General features: G+C 39.8%; 1 protein-coding gene across 8 annotated transcripts in view; it reads right to left on the bottom strand.

Annotated features, from left to right (window-relative positions):
- Positions 1-20,547, bottom strand: part of GRIK1 (glutamate ionotropic receptor kainate type subunit 1) — a 481,020-nt gene that overhangs the window by 66,558 nt on the left and 393,915 nt on the right. For all 8 annotated transcript variants that reach the window (XM_055567715.1, XM_055567717.1, XM_055567716.1 and 5 more), the window contains one exon: positions 2,156-2,263. In XM_055567715.1, coding sequence (XP_055423690.1) covers positions 2,156-2,263 — 108 coding nt within the window. The remainder of the gene's footprint in view (positions 1-2,155; positions 2,264-20,547) is intronic.

The following is a 20,547-nucleotide window of genomic DNA, read 5'->3' as shown; positions in this document are numbered from 1 at the left end:
GGCATTTCCTCCCTTGCTGACTGAGAGCGATAGGATGGCTCACAGCCTTAAGGCTCAGTCAGCCTTCTCAGGAACTGAGCCCAAGTCACCTGAAGAAAGAAAAGTTATTGCAGACAATGAACAGTTGAGAAACAAATTGAGAAAACACTTTCATCTAATTCGATTTTGCCTTTGTTAGAAAAACACCACTAGAATGTGCACAATATTGCCGTGTATGCATAGCTGGGAGAGCATAACAATAGCTCCATCTATTTCATCACAAGCCTGAGTCAAAAAGATGTTTCCTTAACAGACTTTCTTCCTCCTGCAGTTCGGTCTGTCAGTGCAGTGGAGAGGGAGGCAGAGAAGCATGTACAGAGAAGAGTACATTTTCTTTTAAAAAGAGCTCTTATTGCCTTTTAGTCTGCAACAAGTATGATTTTCTTCCCTTTTGTTCCCTGCAGCCCAACGTCCACATTCCATTACAGAAGTTAGGTGGGTGCCTTGTGCTCTATCAGAGTGCATTAAGCTAACAGAAGAGGGAATCAGAGTGAAGAAATGAGAGAGAGAGAGGCAGAGAGGAACAGTGAGGGGGCAAAGAGAGACGGAGAGAGGAAGAGGCAGAGACACATATGGAGAGAGAGACAGAGGAAGAGAAGAGATGAAGGAAGAGGGCATTTTTGCAAGGGGAAACTTGCATGACTAATATGGATTCTCTAAGTTGTGGACTCATTATTTTCCTCAAGCTCTTCAACACTAGAGACTACCTTTCACATTCAGCCTAATCCATCTTTCTTTGTTTTAAATAAGCTATTTGGCAGTGGGGCAAATGTGTCTCAGTGGCTTCCCTGGTGGCTCAGATGGTAAAGAGTCTCCCTACAGTGCAGGAGACCTGGGTTCAATCCCTGGGTTGGGAAGATCCCCTGGAGGAGGAAATGGCAACACACTCCAGTATTCTTGCCTGGAGAATTCCATGCAAGGAGGAGCCTGACGGGCTACAGTCCATGGGATCCCAAAGAGTCGGACGTGACTGAGTGACTTCCTTTTTTTTTTTTTTTTTTCAAATGTGTCTCTGTTAACAAAAGCAACAAAACGGAAATGGAAACCTTATCTCATTTAAAAAATCACCCCCAAAGTAAAACATTGTTCCCAAAGATGTTCTTTTACATTAAGCATAACTTTTTGTCCACTAAAAGTGAAAAAAAAAAACAAAAAACAAAGAAAAACAACACTGGATTACAGAGTTTAGGTGTTCAGACAATTGTTTGGTGGGGGTGGGGGTTCAAGATCTTTTATCCTTAAGGTTCTAAAAGTTAACGTCTTCACTACAAGTGTTAATTATCCCAATATATAGTGAATTCACGATATATATTGTGAATACTAAATTGATGTAATAAAGAGAAGGCAAATTCTTTTATTATTATTATTTTTTAAAATATTTGTATTATTATTATTTTATCTTTTAGCTATGCTGTATGGCATGTGGGATCTTCGTTCCTTGACCAGGGATTGAACCCTTGTTCCTGCACTGTGAGTGCAGAGTCAACCACTGGACCACCAGAGAAGTCCCTATTATTATTAATCAATTAAATAGCTTACATTTGCATTGCCCTAAATAGTAACTTGAAACACTGAGAGGTTGAGAACTACAACTATAATAATCCTAAAATCAAACTCAACATTAAAATACATTGTTAAAGCATATTTCCTCATAAAATAAAGGATGTAAAGTTAGTTTGCTTCAGTAAGCCTTTTACATTCTGCTTCATTCTGTCCTCTGTCACCCATCTCAAAATGGAGTACAATTAAAATTCACTTTTGACCCTTGGGCGTCATTCCTAAGATAAATCATTGACAGCTTCTGATTTTCCAAGTCTGAGCTCAATTTCTTAGAACCTGTGAAATAAGGGGCTAATGATCCCCACCCCTAGGGCTGTATGTATGCTTGTAAATATGCCAAGCACTATGTAGCCATTAGCATTGCTGTTGATAACACACACAATTTAAGAATCTAGTACATCAACATCAATTTGCAGATCAGAGAGAGTGAGCTAGAAAACTGGACATAAATAAATAGGCTGGGAAAATAGCTTCATCATTCCCGTACTTGTTGTGCAAGTAAAATGCATGAGAGGTGTTCTTTTGTAATTTCCAAATTTATCATCAAGGAGGTTACCTTTTCAGTTCCTTCCTCTTTAAGACTAATAATGTCCAGATCAAAATCCTTCCTCAAGCCATCAGTTTTATTGAAGGTGATACGCCCAGTCAAGCCATCCCACTGAGCCTATGGACAAAAGGAACATGGCATTACTGTTTAACACTTACAATCCTTAACACTGTCAAAGTTGTAATACCTCCGATTCATCACAGTAAGTATCCAATTGTTCAGTTCCATCATGGTGTTATAAACCATTGTGTTAGTTCAATAACATGATAGCAGAATACTTCAGTATTTTATTAGCACTCATTTATTTCTTCAGTTCTAACATTATCACACTTTAGATGGGAGGGTATAGAAAGATTGACTGTAAAATGGTCTTCCCATGGACTAAACAATATCTGGGAAGTCACAATATTTGTTTTCCAAGGTCAATCCAAATCCATTTCAAGGGACTGCCCAGGTGAAGTAATGCCCTTTTTTGTTCTTTGAGAAAAGGATGTAATTCATTGACCAAGGGTTTTTTTTTTTTTTTAGCAAACAAAAGCTGGGGAAGTTGGTTACCACTAGACCTGCCTTACAAGATATACTAAAGGGAGTTCTTTAAGTGGAGAAAAAAGAATACTAAATAACATAAAAACATAAAAAAGATGGATGCTAGCTGAATCTATGTGGTAATCAGTTCATTATACATGTAAATCAAACCATTATGCTCTTCATCTTAGACTTATACAGTGGTTGTTTAGTCGCTAAGTCGTGTCCAACTCTTTTGTGATCTCTTGGACTGCAGCCCACCAGGCGTCTTTGTCCATGAGATTTCCAAGGCAAGAATACTGGAGTAGGTTGTCATTTTCTTCTCCAGGGGATCTTTCTGACCTAGGGATGGAACCCGAGTCCTCTGTGTTGGCGGGTGGAATTTTTACCACTAATCCACCTAGAAAGCCCAGATCTATACAGTGAAGTATGCTAATTATTTCTCAGAAAACTAGGGGAAAAAGGTACACGAGAGAGGTACACAGCAAGAAGGCAGCCATCTGCAAGCCAGAAAGAGAGCTGTCATCTAGAACCCAGCCCTCCTGCCTCCCTGATCTTACACTTCCAGCATCCGGAACTGTGAGAAATAGATGTTTGCTATTTAAAGAAAAATTCTTCATTTAATTGCATATGCAATTTTCTGTTTGTTTGTTTGTTTATATAAGGTAACAATGGCAGATTCCAGAGACCGGGACATGGGCATCTTTTAGGAGAGCCACTTTTCAGGCTGCCACATATATCAACATCATTTGAGGAATTAAAAATCACAGTAGTTTAGGACTTGCCTGGTAGTCCAGTGGTTAGGAATCTGCCTTCCAATGCAGGAGATACAGGTTCCGTCCCTGGTCAGGGACCTAAGATCCCACATGCCGTGGTGCAGCTAAGCCTGCATGCTACAGTTACTGAATACCCTTGACCTAGGGCCTGAGTTCCGCAACTAGAGAAACCCACGTGCTGCAGTGAAGACCCAGTGCAGCCAAATAAAATACAATAAAACAGATAAAACACAGTAGTCTGCTCTTCAGAGAATTCACAATGGAGATCTTAGGTCATTTCATGATATAAAATATGGTGGCCCCAGAGGTTGTGAGCTTCAATCATTAGGTTATCCGTGATAACCTTGCCTAATTTGAATTGACTTACAAATGAGGATAAAGGAGAATTCAGTCCTTTGTAGGCGCTTAGCTATTTTCCCTCTCCCAACTTCACCAAATTCATTAGATATATGTAGACGTGAAAAAGATCCTGAGAGCTATACCATATCCAAAGAGTTCATGCCATGTGTGTCTGTTGAATATATTTACCCATTTGACCAAGAGGCAGAAGCAAAGCAGTGGAAAGAGTATGGGTTTATCACAGAGCTGGTTTTAAATCTCTGAAGTATGACTTCAAGCAAGTTACTTAACCTAAACCTGGGTTATCTCAGGCTTCAGTGTTTATCCATACAGAATTTTTTAGAGATTTAAATGGACCTGCCTCTTGAGAAACCTATATAAAGGTGAGGAAGCAACAGTTAGAACTGGACATGGAACAACAGACTGGTTCCAAATAGGAAAAGGAGTATGTCAAGGCTGTATACTGTCACCCTGCTTATTTAACTTATATGCAGAGTACATCTTGAGAAATGCTGGGCTGGAAGAAGCTCAAGCTGGAATCAAGATTGCTGGGAGAAATATCAATAACCTCAGATATGCAGATGATACCACCCTTATGGCAGAAAGTGAAGAGGAACTAAAAAGCCTCTTGATGAAAGTGAAAGTGGAGAGTGAAAAAGTTGGCTTAAAGCTCAACATTCAGAAAACGAAGATCATGGCATCTGGTCCCATCTCTTCATGGGAAATAGATGGGGAAACAGTGGAAACAGTGTCAGACTTTATTTTTTGGGCTCCAAAATCACTGCAGATGGTGACTGCAGCCATGAAATTAAAAGATGCTTACTCCTTGGAAGGAAAGTTATGACCAATGTAGATAGCATATTGAAAAGCAGAGACATTAATTTGCCAACAAAGGTCCATCTAGTCAAGGCTATGGTTTTTCCAGTGGTCATGTATGGATGTGAGAATTGGACTGTGAAGAAAGCTGAGCACCGAAGAATTGATGCTTTTGAACTGTGGTGTTGGAGAAGACTCTTGAGAGTCCCTTGGACTGCAAGGAGATCAGTCCTGGGTGTTCACTGGAAAGACTGATGTTGAAGCTGAAACTGCAATATTTTCACCACCTGCTGAAAAGACTGACTCACTGGAAAAGACTGATGCTGGGAGGGATTGGGGGCAGGAGGAGAAGGGGATGACAGAAGATGAGATGGCTGGATGGCATCACTGACTCGATGGACATGAGTGTGGGTAAACTCCAGGGGTTGGTGATGGGCAGGGAGGCCTGGTGTGCTGCGATTCATGGGGTCTCAAAGAGTTGGACATGACCGAGCGACTGAACCGAACTGAACTGAATACAATTCTTACCACATTGAAAGTATTTAACATTTTAATGGAGATTATTTTTACAGCCATCTCTTATTTTTCTTCCCCACATTCAAAACTCTAGAATTTGGCTTTCATTACTGTTAATGTCAGTACTCACAGGTGTAGGCTTTTCTGGTCTCGTTTGCATTTCGTTTTACAAATTAACATCAAATTCATTGTTCTAAAATATAATTTCCTATTTATGCAATTTCTGTCAACACAGAAAGTATATAATAAATTAATGTCACCTATAAATGAGTCTAACCTTGACTTTAAATTTGTAGTTACGATGCTTAATTTTATGTGTCAACTTGATTGGGTCATAGTATGCTGTTATCTGGTTAAACATCATCTCCAGGTGTGTCTGTGAGGCTGTTTCCATTTGAATCAATAGAGCAAACTACCCTCTCCAATGTAAGTGGCCCGAAACCATTGAGGGCCTGAATAGAACAAGGAACAAACAATCTTTCTGACTGTTGGGACTGGGGCTTCCACCACTGGTGTTCCTGGTTCTCATCTTCTTGGTGCCAAGAAGCATCAGGAAAGAGAATACCTAATAGTTTAGGAATAAGCACATTAATGTATTTCAATGAAGCACTGTGTGAGGATAAAAAATCTGCACATAGTAACTGAAGAAAGAGGTATGGATCCTACTTAACCCAACTGCAAGAAAAAAAAGGGCCAGGGAAACGTACTTTGAGGAAAGAAGGCCTGAACTCTCAAAGGATGAGAAGTGTGCTATACTGTGCTGTGTTAAGTCGTTCAGTGTGTCTGATTCTTTGCGACCCCATGGACTATAGCCCACCAGGCTGCTCTGTCGATGGAATTCTCCAGGCAAGAATACTGGAGTGGAGTGCCATTTCCTACTCCAGAAGAGCTTCCCAATCCAGGGATCAAACCCAGGTCTCCCGCATTGCAGGCAGATTCTTTACCGACTGAACCACCTGGGCAGCATTTGATGAGAAGTTAGTTGACCAAACAAAGATTCACAGCCTGAGTAAAACCTGAAACACAAAACAAGTTGTATCTGCCATGGATCCGTCGTGCGAGGTAAGGAATGATGAGAAATGAGCCTGGGAAGGAGAGTAGGTTCCTGTTTGTGAAGGTGTTGCGAGTCACACTCATTGGCTTGGACTTTGCTCCACAGACATTTAGGAATCACTGGAGTGTTTCAAGCCCATAAGTGTCGTGAGCAGGTGTGCATTACAGCAAGACATTTTGGCAGAACTGAAGGAGAATGACTCAAGATTGTGAGCAGAAGGCTGGTTAGCAGGTCGTTCTCACAGAACAAAATTTACAGAAATGTATTCTCATTTCTATGTGTGAACACAGGGACAGCACAGTTCCTTCATTTCCCTGTCCCCACAACTTGTACACCACGATTACCATCAAGTATTAGTAGAAGGAGTTCTACAGCAGGATAGATACAGTTTCTTGAAGAAAGTGTGGCTATTCAAGTTTTACCTAAAGAATATGCTATGGAATCAACTTGTCCAGAACCAACACAGCACAAAATGTATTTTCTGGCTATCATTCAGATTGAATGGATATCATGAAGAAGTATACTTTATCACTTGATAATGCTGGAAGATAAATCAAATTAATGTCGGGAAATGATGTGTGGACAGGAAAAGCCTACACCTCTCATCTAAGCTGCTTATATTGCCAAACTAGATGTGAGTTAAAGTGCTATGACACATACAGAAAAATGCTTTTTTTTTGATCCTAGAACTTGGCCTTCAGAGTTCATCACCAAGAGACACCATAATACCAAACATTAGCTCCTGCTTTAAAAAAGTGATGGTGTATTTTTATGGTCAATATTAGCACCTGTTGTTAAACACTCTGAGATATAGGTAATCTCATTCTCTGCATTAATACATCAATATGGAAGACAAGTAGGGAGCCTCCTCTTGTATGTACTTAGACACACCTCCTGACTTTGTAATTTTCCTTTTCTCATCATCATATCCCAATCCTACTTTTTGTACTCAGATCACTCCTCTATATTTTGCAAGTCAAAGGCTGGCTTCATAGATTAATGGGTTAACTGAGAGTTGCTAAATAAGCTATTGCATTAGGGTTATAGCAGCTGCGTGAGAGTAGAGAGCAATTTGTCTGTGACTTTGGTTCAGTGCAAATCTAGTGTGTTAAGGGTTTGGACTAAGTCAATTTTCAAACCCCTTCTTCATGCTTCTAAAAACATGTAGTTCCAACCCTCCTCCTGATATGTTTGGAAGGATGTAGTTATCTCCATTAAGTTCTGTAGGATTTTCAGAAGCTTTTTCCTAGAGGCAACTTTTCCTTCATGGGGTTCATGCTGTGAGTCAATTCGGTACATTGTCCGGAGTTTATGGAGCTTTCTGAAAATGTACAGAAATTGGTAGCATTTATCTCTTGATGTAGCATATAGTTCATAGCAAGGTCTTAAAACCCAGTTCAGAAATCCAATTTTATTTCCATTAAGCGTGTCTATTGTGTCCTTTTGTTTGGATTCTGTGGTGCTGGTTATATTCTTGAATTTTGTGTTCCAATCAGTGGTGCCGAGTAATTCCCACTTCTCATTTCTCTTCCCTGCTCATCCAAGTGGTAAAAAGTCCCCTTTTCATGCTCTAACAATGCTTCCTTTCCAGCCTCAATATCTATAAAGACACCCTGCCTAGTCCTTTACTGAACTGAAATATCTTTTGACCTTCACAGTCCAGTTTCCCTAACCGCCACAATTACCTGTGTGCTTCTGCTTCCCGTTCCTAGATGAATATTTCTTATATATTCTTTTTTTGTTGTTTTTCAAACCAGTTGTTGATAAGCATTTACTGAAACACCAATGCATTATTGATCAGGGTGAATAGATGATGACTATGATGAATAAGATCCATGAGGATCTTATTTTCTGAGACAAGCCTGAAGCATATGCAATTTAGATAATGATATATAATTATATTAGTCATAATTACAATTTGCTTGCCTTATGTAGAAGCATTTGCACAGAAGACAATTATAGTATACTTAACTGAAAACAATACTTAAACTATTGTCCCTATTTCAGGAAATCGCTTTAATTTCTACTCTGCTTTAGACCTCTTGATAACAACTGCTGATAACAAGTGAGTCAAATGTAGTGACTTTCTTTCCTCTTATAAGATACATTATTTGATGGCCAAGAGACAAAAATCAAGAGACGAAAGAAGAAAAATGAAAGTTTTTCATTATTGTCAAACATTTTCATTAATGCTTTTTCATTTGTATGCTCTTTCTCAAGATGATATGCTAAGTCGCTTCAGTCGTGTCCGACTCTGTGCGACCCCATAGACGGCAGCCCACCAGGTTCCCCCGTCCCTGGGATTCTCCAGGCAAGAACACTGGAGTGGGTTGCCATTTCCTTCTCCAAGATGATATACATTGTCCAAATAAAGTAAAATTTTAGTATTGAGGAAGAAAGTGGCTAGCATTTAACTCTTAAAAGAGTCAATTTTTAACTTCGCTTAGTTAAAATGATTTCATTCATTTTTTTTTTTCCCTAAAGGGGACTTAAACATGTAAAAGAACATAAAGCCCCCATTCCTAGAACTAGAATATTCCCTGACACATGCTGACGCAATTTTCTCATTTTGTATATGGAGTAAACAGTTTCCTATTGAAAGACATATTTTTTTTTTTTTTTTTGAGAACTGGATAGAATGTGCTTTTCTCTGTTATGCATTTTTTTCCCTTTCTGTTTCTTTTCTTCTGATTCTGTTTTGATTCTTATTTTTGCTCAAGTATATCAGACTGAAAATATCTTGCCTAACTCATAGCTTGAGCTATTTGTCTTCCAAAACTGGCTGTAAAGACCAGTGGATCCACATCTGGTTGCAGACCACGAGCTGTCTCCACAATGCTATTTCCGGTGCATAGTTAGGGGAGCTCTTGTGGCCCAGAAGCACCTGGGTTGGGCCATGACCAGGTCTAGGGATCAGTGGGTATTTTAAGAATATAGGCCAGCACCTGTGTGTTTTTCCAGTAGTCACGTACAGATGTGAGAGTTGGACCATACAGAAGGCTAAGCACCAAAGAATTGATGCTTTTGAATTATGGTACTGGAGAAGACTTTTGAGACTCCCTTCGACTGCAATGAAATCAAACCAGTCAATCCTAAAGGAAATCAACCCTGAATATTCATTGGAAGGACTGATGCTGAAGCTCTAATACTCTGGCCACCTGATGCAAAGAGTGATGCTGGGACAGACTGAAGGCAGGAGGAGAAGGGGGTGATAGAGGATGAGCTGCTTCAATAATATCACCAGCTCAATGGACATGAGTTTGAGCAAACTCTAGGAGACAGATAGTGAAGGGAGGTAAGCCTGGCATGCTTTGTGATATTTTACTTTAAGCAAAATTTCCAAGTTCCTCTCTTAAATTTAAGACCTTGAACTAATGTTAAATCAAATTAATTGATGGATAATTTCTAGAAATCTAGATAATTTCTAATAAGATAATACAGACACATAGTCACCATTTTGTGTGTATGCATATATATGCATATATACCTTTATTGTTATTTTTGTATGTTATAAAAAAGCTGTACCTTTGGGTCATTCTAATGAATATGTTTATATTTACTATGTTGAAAAGGTATTTAAAAGATGTATGTGGCCCTAGGGCATTGCTTATATATATAAAGTAATGGAGTATCCTTTTGTTTATAAGGTAAAGAGAAAATATATACCAAATTATGATAAAGTATAGTGAACAGAAAAATATCAGTGTGGCTAGTATAGAAGGTTTGAAGGAACTCTTATTTGCACTGAAGCATAATACTTGCACATAATGAGTCTGGGGAAGAAAGCAAAGAAATGTGTCAAAAATTTGGCAGTTTGCTCAGTTTTGACAAAGTTTATTAGTAAGATACTTATTTTATTATTTTTTTGGCTATGTGCACAGCGTGAGGGATCTTAGTTCCTCTCTGCAGGGATTGAACCTGAGCCCTGGCAGTCAATGTGCCAAACCTTAGCCACTGGACCACCAGGGAATTCCCAGGGGACGTATTTTAATTTTGTGAGTACTTTTATGCCAAATGCTATACGAATGTTAGAGTTTTATTTTAAAATGACAGTTGGTCTCGGAGTACTTAATCTGCTCTTAAAAGAAGAGATAAAAGTTTATAATTTACCTCCTGTGTAATCTGCTCATCTGTTCTCATCATCAAGTGGTTTCTGCCTTATTCTCATGTTTGTCTGAAGACTTTACTGGAAGCTATAGGCTGATAACTGCATCTTTTTCAAAGCATAGCACTGTCAGAACGTCAGTGGCACCTGATACTCTTACCTGTTGGTACTTTAGCAAACAGGGTCATTGGTACAGGCTTTGGCGCTTAAAATGATCTCATTTAGCCAACTGTGAATGTAGCGGGGACTTCCAGGACTCCTTTTAGTAAGTCTGGAATAGAAGACCTTATGAATGCAGAATGCTGACCCAACATCTGGATATATAAGACATAAGGTGAATTAAATGAATAGTGGGGGTAAATCTAACTGAGATTATTTGATTTTGAGTATTGCCAATATGTTTTTAAATGCTCTATTAAGGGAGTAAGATACATCCTTTATCTTTAACCTTCAATGTAATCACCTATAAATGACACATTCTTTATATGGTAATTTATTTCCCCTTACTCCTCAGAATTCAGTGTCAACTCACTAGTTTTTATGGTAATGTGGTTATTTGCATAAGATCAATAAACATCTGTCTTCTGTTTTTACCAGGACACAGTTCGACAAACTGGTTGTGTAAGTAAGTTCCTGTCAAGGTTGCCACACCTGAGAACAAATCTCAATTAATTAGGTATAGCAAACCCACTAATAGGAAACAAATGTTGCTCTTCATATTTAAAATCAAGATCTAGTCCTCTTAAGAAACCTACCTATTATTTGTTCTATGGTTTATAGAATCCCATGAAGAAGGTCATTTACTGGCAGGACAGGAAATGTACTACAGTTTGGGCCACTTGAACAAATTCATCAAAATATGTAGGTACTGTGGAGATGAGTTTCTTGTGTTTAGTTTTTTATCTGTGCTTGGTAGGGTGAATGCTATGCTATGCTAAGTCACTTCAGTCGTGTCCGACTCTGTGGGACCCCATAGACGGCAGCCTACCAGGCTCTCCCGTCCCTGGGATTCTCCAGGCAAGAACACTGGAGTGGGTTGCCATTTCCTTCTCCAAAGCATGAAAGTGAAAAGTGAAAGTGAAGTCGCTCAGTCGTGTCCAACTCCTAGCGACCCCATGGACTCCAGCCTAACAGTCTCCTCCATCCATGGGATTTTCCAAGCAAGAGTACTGGAGTGGGGTGCCATTGCCTTCTCCGGGTAGGGTGAATAATGGTTGGCAAATCCCAAGTGTCCATGTTTTAATCCCTAGAGCCTAGAATGTAGCAAAAGGGATGCTATTAAATTAGGGATCCTAAAATGAGGAGGTCATATTGCTTTGTCTGGTGGGCCCAGTGTATTCACAATGGTCTTTATAAGAGAGATCCAGGAAACGTCAGATAGAGAGAAAGAGATTGAAAGATGCTACATTGCCAGCTTTAAAGATGGGGGAAAGGGTCCACAAAACAAAGATTACAGGAGCCCCATCATCCTCATAGCTGGAAAAGTCAAGAATACTGGTTTTAAGAGTCTCCAAGTCTCTTGGAATCTCGAAGAAACCCACCCTGACAACACTTTGACAGTAGCCCAGTGAGATTTGTGTCAGACTTCTGACCTCAGAGCTGTAGGAGAATAAACTTGTATTGTTTTAAACCACCAAGTTTATGGTGATTTGTTTAAGAAGCAAAAGGAAATTAATATTCCAATAACAGCCACTGAAACACTTCTGAAACAAGAGAGGCTTATGAAAATACAATCAGAGACTGCTTTTGAAATTTCCATGTAAAAGTTAATTTTCTGACCTTAGTAACTGCTAAACAGAAGCTCTGAATTTGCTGGTCATACACAAAGAAGCTTAAGTAGTTAATCAAAGCTCTTACTGCACCCATGTACATTAATTAGGTCCAAATACAATGACTCCAGACTTTTTGTAACATGAATCATCTTCAGAGATTATTGATGATAAAAGAGGGATTGTTGAGAAAATTATCTAAAACTTGGAAATAAAACAAAAGAATGACTGCATGTGGCTTTTAAGGTCATTCAGGGTCATTGTCTAACAGGCTCACCCAATGATGATTTAATTCTCTAGGGGTTCGTTCTTTTGTTTGTTTTACTATTTCCTTTGTTCAGGGTCAAGACTATGAAATTATATGTTAACTTGCAGACTTTTTGTCCAATAGAGATACAAATAATTTATGTCTGGTACAAGAGATAACCTCAAAGGTTATGGTTTTATTGTTCTATAGGACAATAATCAGTTTTGACTCTAACCCAGCCTTCTTTTTCCAGTTAGCCTCTCTTGATGGACTATACAATCACTCTTTCTTTAACTTCTCTTTGAACCAGCTTCACTGTCCTTTTGGTTCCATCATTAAGGAATTTATTTCCATCATTATTATCCTATCAGTGTTTTCATGGCACATGTTTTTATTTGCATGAAAATCATGTTGATTCGGAGAAGGCAATGGCACCCCACTCCAGTACTCTTGCCTGGAAAATCCCATGGATGGAGGAGCCTGGTGGGCTGCAGTCCATGGGGTCGCTAAGAGTTGGACACGACTGAGAGACTTCCCTTTCACTTTTCACTTTCATGCTTTGGAGAAGGAAATGGCAACGCACTCCAGTGTTCTTGCCTGGAGAATCCCAGGGACGGGGGAGTCTGGTGGGCTGCCGTCTCTGGGGTCGCACAGAGTCGGACACGACTGAAGCGACTTAGCAGCAGCAGCAGCATATTGATAACTTTACAAAGTTATATATTGACTATTGCTAAGTGATATATTACCTCCTTTGATTCTCCTAGGAGGCAGTCAAGGTAAATAGGATTGTTCCCATTTTAATGAAGAGGAAAGAGATCCTACAGTTGGTAAGATGCATTGGAGGGATTCAAAACCATGTCTGAATCATATTCTTTCTCCAGCACCATTCTTCATTTCTACAGATAAGGTCATGGGAAAGAAAATGAAGATGGGTGGGCTAATTGCTCTCATTTTAAATCCTCACACATGGGTCAAAAGGAGAAGATATTTTCAAGCCAAGAAAATTAAAAAGATTAAAAAAAAAAGAAATTATAAATGCAAGAATTAAGTCAGCATGAAAATTCTGACTTCCCTGTAACTCAGTGGCATGTTAGAAGCCTGGGTCACCCAAACTAACCCAACTTTAACCTGCTAGGCTTAATCAGAAAGACAAAAGCCTAGCTTTTGCCCTAGCTTCTAGGATCCTATTTCCCAGTTTCTGTGCTTCCTCTCTGCAGAGCAGCCTCTCCTGAAAGTTGGTATCATATAGCTGGAGACTGATGACAGCCTGAGTCAAAATAAACCAGCCATCAGCCTCTTCTGTGCAGTTCCTTCCTTGTGCTGCACTGTGCTTGGTCGCTTAGTTGTCTGACTCTTGGCGACCCTATGGACTGTAGCCTGCCAGGTTCCTCTGTCCATGGGGATTCTCAGGCAAGAATACTGGATGGGTTGCCATGCCCTCCTCCAGGGGATCTTCCCAGCCCAGGAATTTGTGCATAGAATTCTTTTGCTTTTCATTTTGCTTTTTTTCAAAGTTTTGAAATTTTTACAATGTTGTGCTGGTTTCTGCCATATGGTGGTTAATATTCAGGGCAAGGGCAATGTCTAGAAAGTGTCTGAACTCTTGGTTTTATGCTAGTTTAGCTAAAATGCCCCTAACTTTCTCTCTATGACTGTCTTTTATTGCTCTTCAGAACCTCATTCCACTTGCTTGCAGTGGATTAAATGGGTCCCAGGATGGCCCTACTTCCTATGATTTCCATTTTGGATTTACCTGTGTGTGGCTGTTCATTGACTCTTTACTGAAAATGTTAGTGACTTTTGCTGACTTACAACTGAAAAGACAGTGGAACATGTTTTAAAGTCCTTTATCTTCAGTCACCATGAACTTCCTTCCTTGGAACTTTATTTCTGGACAACCCTCTCTGATTCCCTTCTCTTCAGTATCTTTGTCTTCCTTATTTTTCATCAAGCATACCTGTTTTTCTTATTCTGAGGTAGCAATAATGCCTTGACTTTTAGAAAGCACATGGCAACATGTGACAGAATCAATTTATGGTCCAGAAAGCTAATTGAAAAAGGAGAAGTTTTCAAGTAAAACAGGAAGATTTAATACAATCATAAATTCATATGCTTTTAGCAGCCTAACAACAACAAAAAAATCCCATATTGCATTAAAAAAAATTAAAAATACTGCTAAAAGACACTTCACTGGTCTTCATATATTGTTCTTATACAAATTTTAGTCATAAACCCAGCATTATAAATAAGATGCGCTTCAACAGAGTGATAGTTCATTTTAATTGTTAGCATGTTTTGATGTCTGAGTGTGGTGCATCAGGAATGGTTTGACTTTGGGATCAAATGATGTGGAATTAGCTAGGTGACTCTGTACATCGCAAAGAGTAGGGCAAGACTGAGGGACTAACAATTTCACTTTGGCAACACACTCCAGTTTTCTTGCCTGGAGAATCCCAGGGATGGGGGAGCCTGGTGGGCTGCCGTCTATGGGGTCACACAGTCGGACACGACTGAAGTGACTTAGCAGCAGTAGCAGTAGCATGAGTAGATTACTTAACTTCTTCAACATCCATTTGCAAAAATTAACACTGTCTTTGACTAGTTGTAAAAATTAAAGGAGATAATTCTTCAAAGCTTCTAACAGGACCATCAGATGGAAGCTCAATAAAATTCTAGTTCCTTTCTTATCTTGACCTAGTTAAAAACTCCTCAACTCTCCCAACAGATATAAGATCACTCATAGACCATTTTGCAGTGATCCTTGCTCTGTGTCAGAGCCTTCCTTTACGCTGCTTGTCAGTGAAAAACTAACTGCCTTACTACATCATCAATTACATTAATGCAGTGGCTGTCAAATTCTAATGAGCACAAAACCACTGGGATACTTATTTGACGTGAGAGCCAGGGATTTGCATTTTTTAAAATAAGCATTCCACTTGCTTTTGCAACCATGAAGAAGGTCCTCATACTATACTCTGAGAATTAGTGAAACAGGGCTCAAAGTTTGTCAACTCTGTGGACCCTATCCTACCTGTATTTGTTGAATAATCTCACCAAAAATTACCAGTCACCAAACAATTATTGAGCTTGATTTCAGTGACAGACAGAGATCCACAGAGTCTTTTCAAAGTCTGCGCTGTCCTTGAGAAAATAGATTTGTCCCCAAAGATCCTGATTGCTATGATTGTTCTTGGGGTCACACTGACCTCACAGGTCCTCTTCTGGAATCTAGACTCAATCCCTAGCATGACCCCAAACCAATTTGATTGTTGCCAGTGTTCCCTCAGTGGAGCACTATCCTGGTGAGAGATTAGATTCCTGGAATGGCCACACATTCCAAAGCTCATACATTAATGTGGAGCTGAACTAAGCCTGGAGGTTTCAGCACTTTGCCCATGGTCCAGGGGCTCCTGTTTGCTGCCAGACCTAGAAGCATTTACACTGAATTCCAGACATTTCCCAGTGCTACTGCAAAACAGCCATTATAGTATTGGAAGGAAAGCTATGACAAACCAAGACAGTGTATTAAAAAGCAGAGACATCACTTTGTTAACAGAGATCTTTATAGTCAAAGCTATGGTTTTTCCAGCAGTCATGTATGGATTGGAGAGTTGGACCATAAAGAAGGCTGATTGCCGAAGTATTGATGCTTTTGAATAGTGGTGCTGGAGAAGACTCTTCAGAGTCCTTTGGACAGCAAGGAGATCAAGCCAGTCAATCCTAAAGGAAATCAACCCTGAATATTCATTAGAAGAAAGAAAGAAAAGAAAGAAAGTGAAGTCGCTCAGTCATGTCTGACTCTTTGCGACCCCATGGACTGTAGCCCACCAGGTTCCTCCCTCCATGGGATTCTCCAAGCAAGAGTACTGGAGTGGGTTGCCATTTCCTTCTCCAATTCATTAGAAGGACTGATGCTAAATCTGAAGCTCCAATACTTTGGCCATCTGATGAGAACAGCTGACTTATTGCAAAAGACCCTGATGCCAGGAAAAATTGAAGGTAAAAGGAGAAAGGGTCAGCAGAGAATGAGACGGTTAGCATCACTGACTCAATAGACATGAATCTGAGCAAACTCCAAGAGATAGTGAAAGACAAGGGAGCCTGACGTGCTACAGTCCATGGGATTACAAAGAGTCAGACAGGACTCAGAGACTGAAAAACAACAACAACGTATGTACACAGCTGTTTCAGAATCTTCTTTAGAGCACTTCCTTGAAACAATATTTTCAATTGCCTAGATAATAACCCCCCACCTCTCTAACACAGTATTTACTTCTCTTCCCTGCTGTTTCCTTTTTATCCCCATCTCTAGCCATGTTTCACCCCAAGGGCTACATGTAAAACTTATGTTTCAACCCTGGGGATACCTTCACAGACTGTGCATATTCATAATTTACAAATTTGTTTAGAATGTAAGCCTCCCAAGGCCAGGGATGGACATTTATTTTGCTGCATCCCCATCACCAAAGATAAGGCTTGACACCTAGTAAGCAGTACTCATTATATACTTATTGAAAGAGCAAAAGAGTCTATCAAGGTCAGTCCAAGTGTCTTCTCTTCTCTGACGCCATCCCCAATCCCTTCAGTCAGAATACATACCTTTTCCTCTTGGATTAAATAGTATTATATTTATATACAATTTTAGCCTGTATTGCAACAGTCTTGTATTACAATTAGGTGTGTATATTTCCCTCCAGCTCATGATTTCCTTAGAGTCGGGGCAGTGTGGTATTCATCATTTACTTTCACTGTTCACCTCACTTCTTGTACCTTGCAGTGCTGCACACATACTGTATCCGTAGTATATACTTAGTACTGGGAAAGATTGAAGGCAGGAGGAGAAGGGGATGACAGGGCATGAGATGGCTGGATGGCATCACCGACTCAGTGGACATGAGTTTGAGCAAGCTCTGGGAGATGGTGAAGGACAGGGAAGCCTGACATGCTGCAGTCCATAGGGTCACAGTGTCAGACATGACTGAGTGACTAAACAACAGCAACTTATGAGTTAAATTGAATTTCTGGATAAGATCTTCCATAAAAAATTATCTCTAATACTACAACTTTAGAAGATGTAAAAATTACAAACTTTAATTAGAAATTCTTTGGAGCAACTCTTCTCTGTTAAATCTTCCAGTGTCAGAGACTTTTGTGGTTCTGGCTTGCATGTGTGCACTGTTCTGTCTGACTCTTTGCAACCCCACGGATTGTAGCCAGTCAGGCTCCTCTGTTCATGGGATTTCCCAGGCAAGAATACCGGGGTGGGTTGCCATTTCCTTCTCCAGGGGATCTTCCCGACCCAGGGATCGAACCCCCACCTCCTGCATTGCATTGGCAGGCTGATTCTTTGCCACTGAGGCACGAGGGAAGCCCTCGGTCATAATATGAAAGCCCTATTTTGCTCAAGTTCAGTACCCTGTAGCTTTGGTTTCCTTGCACATAGCAGGATTTCTGTGCTCTAGGATAATCATTTTACCTCATGGGTCTTCTATGTCTTGTATAAATGAAGATATTGAATGGAATAATATCTGAGATTCAACCATTCTAGTCCTTCCTCTGTCTGGTTTGGGAATTTGCCCAAATTCTCAGGCCATGCTTACTTACACAAGCCTGCATGCAACAGTCTTAGGAATCCATCCTGGACCAATTTGAAAATAAACACTGCGCTTCTGAAAGTCAAAGCAGAAAGATGGCCAGTCTAAGGAGGAATATCCAGGTCTCTAATGAATCAATTATAATGTAATGCTTAGAAATCCTTTTAATATGCAACTAAGTCCCCTCTTTCGTCTCTCTACTCAACCTACTGCTTTCAGCTCCGGGAGACTTGCTAAATTTACTCTTTTCTTGACAAACATACCGCTTTCTTACCCACTGAGCAAGTAAACATAGCTTTTTAAAGGATTATTTTTAATTTGAGCTCTAGGGGTCTTTTTCTTATTCTTTGACAGGGTCTTACACTTTAAATCCCAAGTGCTCATCTACCTACAACGCCCACTGGAGCACGAAGTAAATGGGACTTGCCTAGAGCAATATCATGATATTTTGGCAGAACTGCTGAGTAAGTCCTTCAGTTTTGTTTTTCTAACATCACATTAAGTAAAACTATTTCAACCCAAATGCTTTGCAGCATTTATTTCCTCAGGATGAGTATTCTGGGGTTTAGATTCATTCAGCATCTCAAGAACTTCCAGTCAAGTGAAGAAATGAGTCAAATAAATCCCATGGCATTTCATGAAACTGCCTCAAAACTACAAGAGACTTAATTAGACTGTGGTTATTTGACTTAATGATGTTTTAAAACAATATTCACAAATTGTGGGTGAGAAAAAGAAATTGCTTCATGCCATCCTTCAAAGCTGTCGTTTGCAGAATTGCTTTAAGCAGGAAGCAACATGCATTATTCTGCCTATTGTAGAATAATTAAGTTCGAATGGTAAAAAGTCAATTGTTTTGATACCATTACAGTTCAACTGAATCATGTTGATTAGAATAGGTTGGGCATGTTCTCATTTAGATCCTTCTCCCTCTTGGTCTGGAGCAAAATTTATTACTGGCCATCACTGAATAAAGTCTTCTAAAAGAAGAAAAAACCAATTATGAAAGATGGGTTTTTCAGATCTCTAATTAGCCAACTACTTGGAAAGAATATTAGTGAAAGTACACCTGTGGTTTAATTTTTAATAATGTTATTACTGCCCCATTAAAAATACATAAAACACCTTTCAGGGAAGGGGCGCACAGCAACACAGGAGCAATGGAAAGGTCCCTGCTGCTTCGCACTGACGATGCAGCGGTGAACTTGGTTCTTTTCCAGTGTTAAGCCTCATCTTCAACGATACAGTTGCCAAAAGTCAGTTTCTTTGTTTTGTCAGGAATTTGTGACATTGTTATTAGTCCCCTTAAAGCTTTTGGCAGATTTATCCCCAGACAAGTTTGAGCAATTGATACTGAATTTGATTGATTCCAGAAGAGATGTGAAAAAAAATTACATGATCAAATAGTGTATAAAAAGATGCTCTTAAAAGACGTGCACCAGATACTGATGGTTTCACCTCTGCGTGGCTTCTGCCCAACCGTCACCCAGGATGCAGTTACCCTGGGGCAATGCCTTAGAAACCCTCCTGGACAGGCCTGTTGCCAAAAGCTGCTTGCAAAGAGGTCACACTCCAATTACTAAGACAGGCTGCTAATTTCCATTTAATGTAAATTCGGTAAGCATTGGGAATACACAATCATGTCACATCTGCCATCAGTATTTTGCTTAGCATTAAAAGAAAATGCATATTGGCAAAGACTTGAAGTGTGGTATCAGATCCACATATCCACGGGTTCTACATCTGCAGATTCAACCAATTGTGGATCAAATGTATCAGGAAAAATTCCAAAAGTTCCAAAAAGCAAAACTTGAATTTGCTGCGTAATGATAACTTTTTACATAGCATTTACATTGTATTTACAATAAATTACATGGCATTTACTTAGTATTAGGTACTTTAAGTAAACCAGACATGATTTAAACTATACACGAGGATGTGCATAGGTTATATGCAAATGCTACACAATTCTCTACACAGTGACAGACTTTATTTTCTTGGGCTTCAAAGTCACTGCAGATGGAGACTGCAGCCATGAAATTAAAAGATGTTTGCTCCTTGGAAGAAAAACTATGACAAACCTAGACAACATATTAAAAAACAGAGACATTATTTTGCCAACAACAGTCTGTATAGTCAAAGCTATGCTTTTTCCAGTAGTCACGTATGGATGTGAGAGTTGTACCCTAAAGAAGGCTGAGCACTGAAGGACTGATGCTTTTGAACTGTGGGTTGGAGAAGATTCGTGAGAGTCCCTTGGAAAGCAAGGAGATCAAACCAGTCAATCCTAAGAGAAATTCAGGAAATCAGTCCTGAATATTCATTGGAAGGACTGATGCTGAAGCTGAAGCTCCAATACTTTGGCCCCCTGATACTAGAGATGACTCATTGGAAAAGACCCTGATGCTGGGAAAGATTGAAGGCAGGAAGAGAAGGGGACGACAGAGGACAAGATGGTTGGATGGCATCACCAACTCAATGGACATGGGTTTGGGCAAGCTCCAGGAGATGGTGAAGGACAGGGAAGCCTGGTGAGCTGCAGTCCATGGGGTCACAAAGAGTGGGACATGGCTGAGCAACTGAACAGCAACACCACTGAAAGGAGATCAAACCTGTCAATCCTAAAGAAATCAACCCTGAATGTTATTGGAAGGACTGAT

The sequence above is a fragment of the Bubalus kerabau genome, chromosome 2 (genome assembly GCF_029407905.1).
Source record: "Bubalus kerabau isolate K-KA32 ecotype Philippines breed swamp buffalo chromosome 2, PCC_UOA_SB_1v2, whole genome shotgun sequence".
Classification (NCBI taxonomy): Eukaryota; Metazoa; Chordata; class Mammalia; order Artiodactyla; family Bovidae; genus Bubalus; species Bubalus kerabau.
This window is presented reverse-complemented; position numbering and strand designations above follow the sequence as displayed.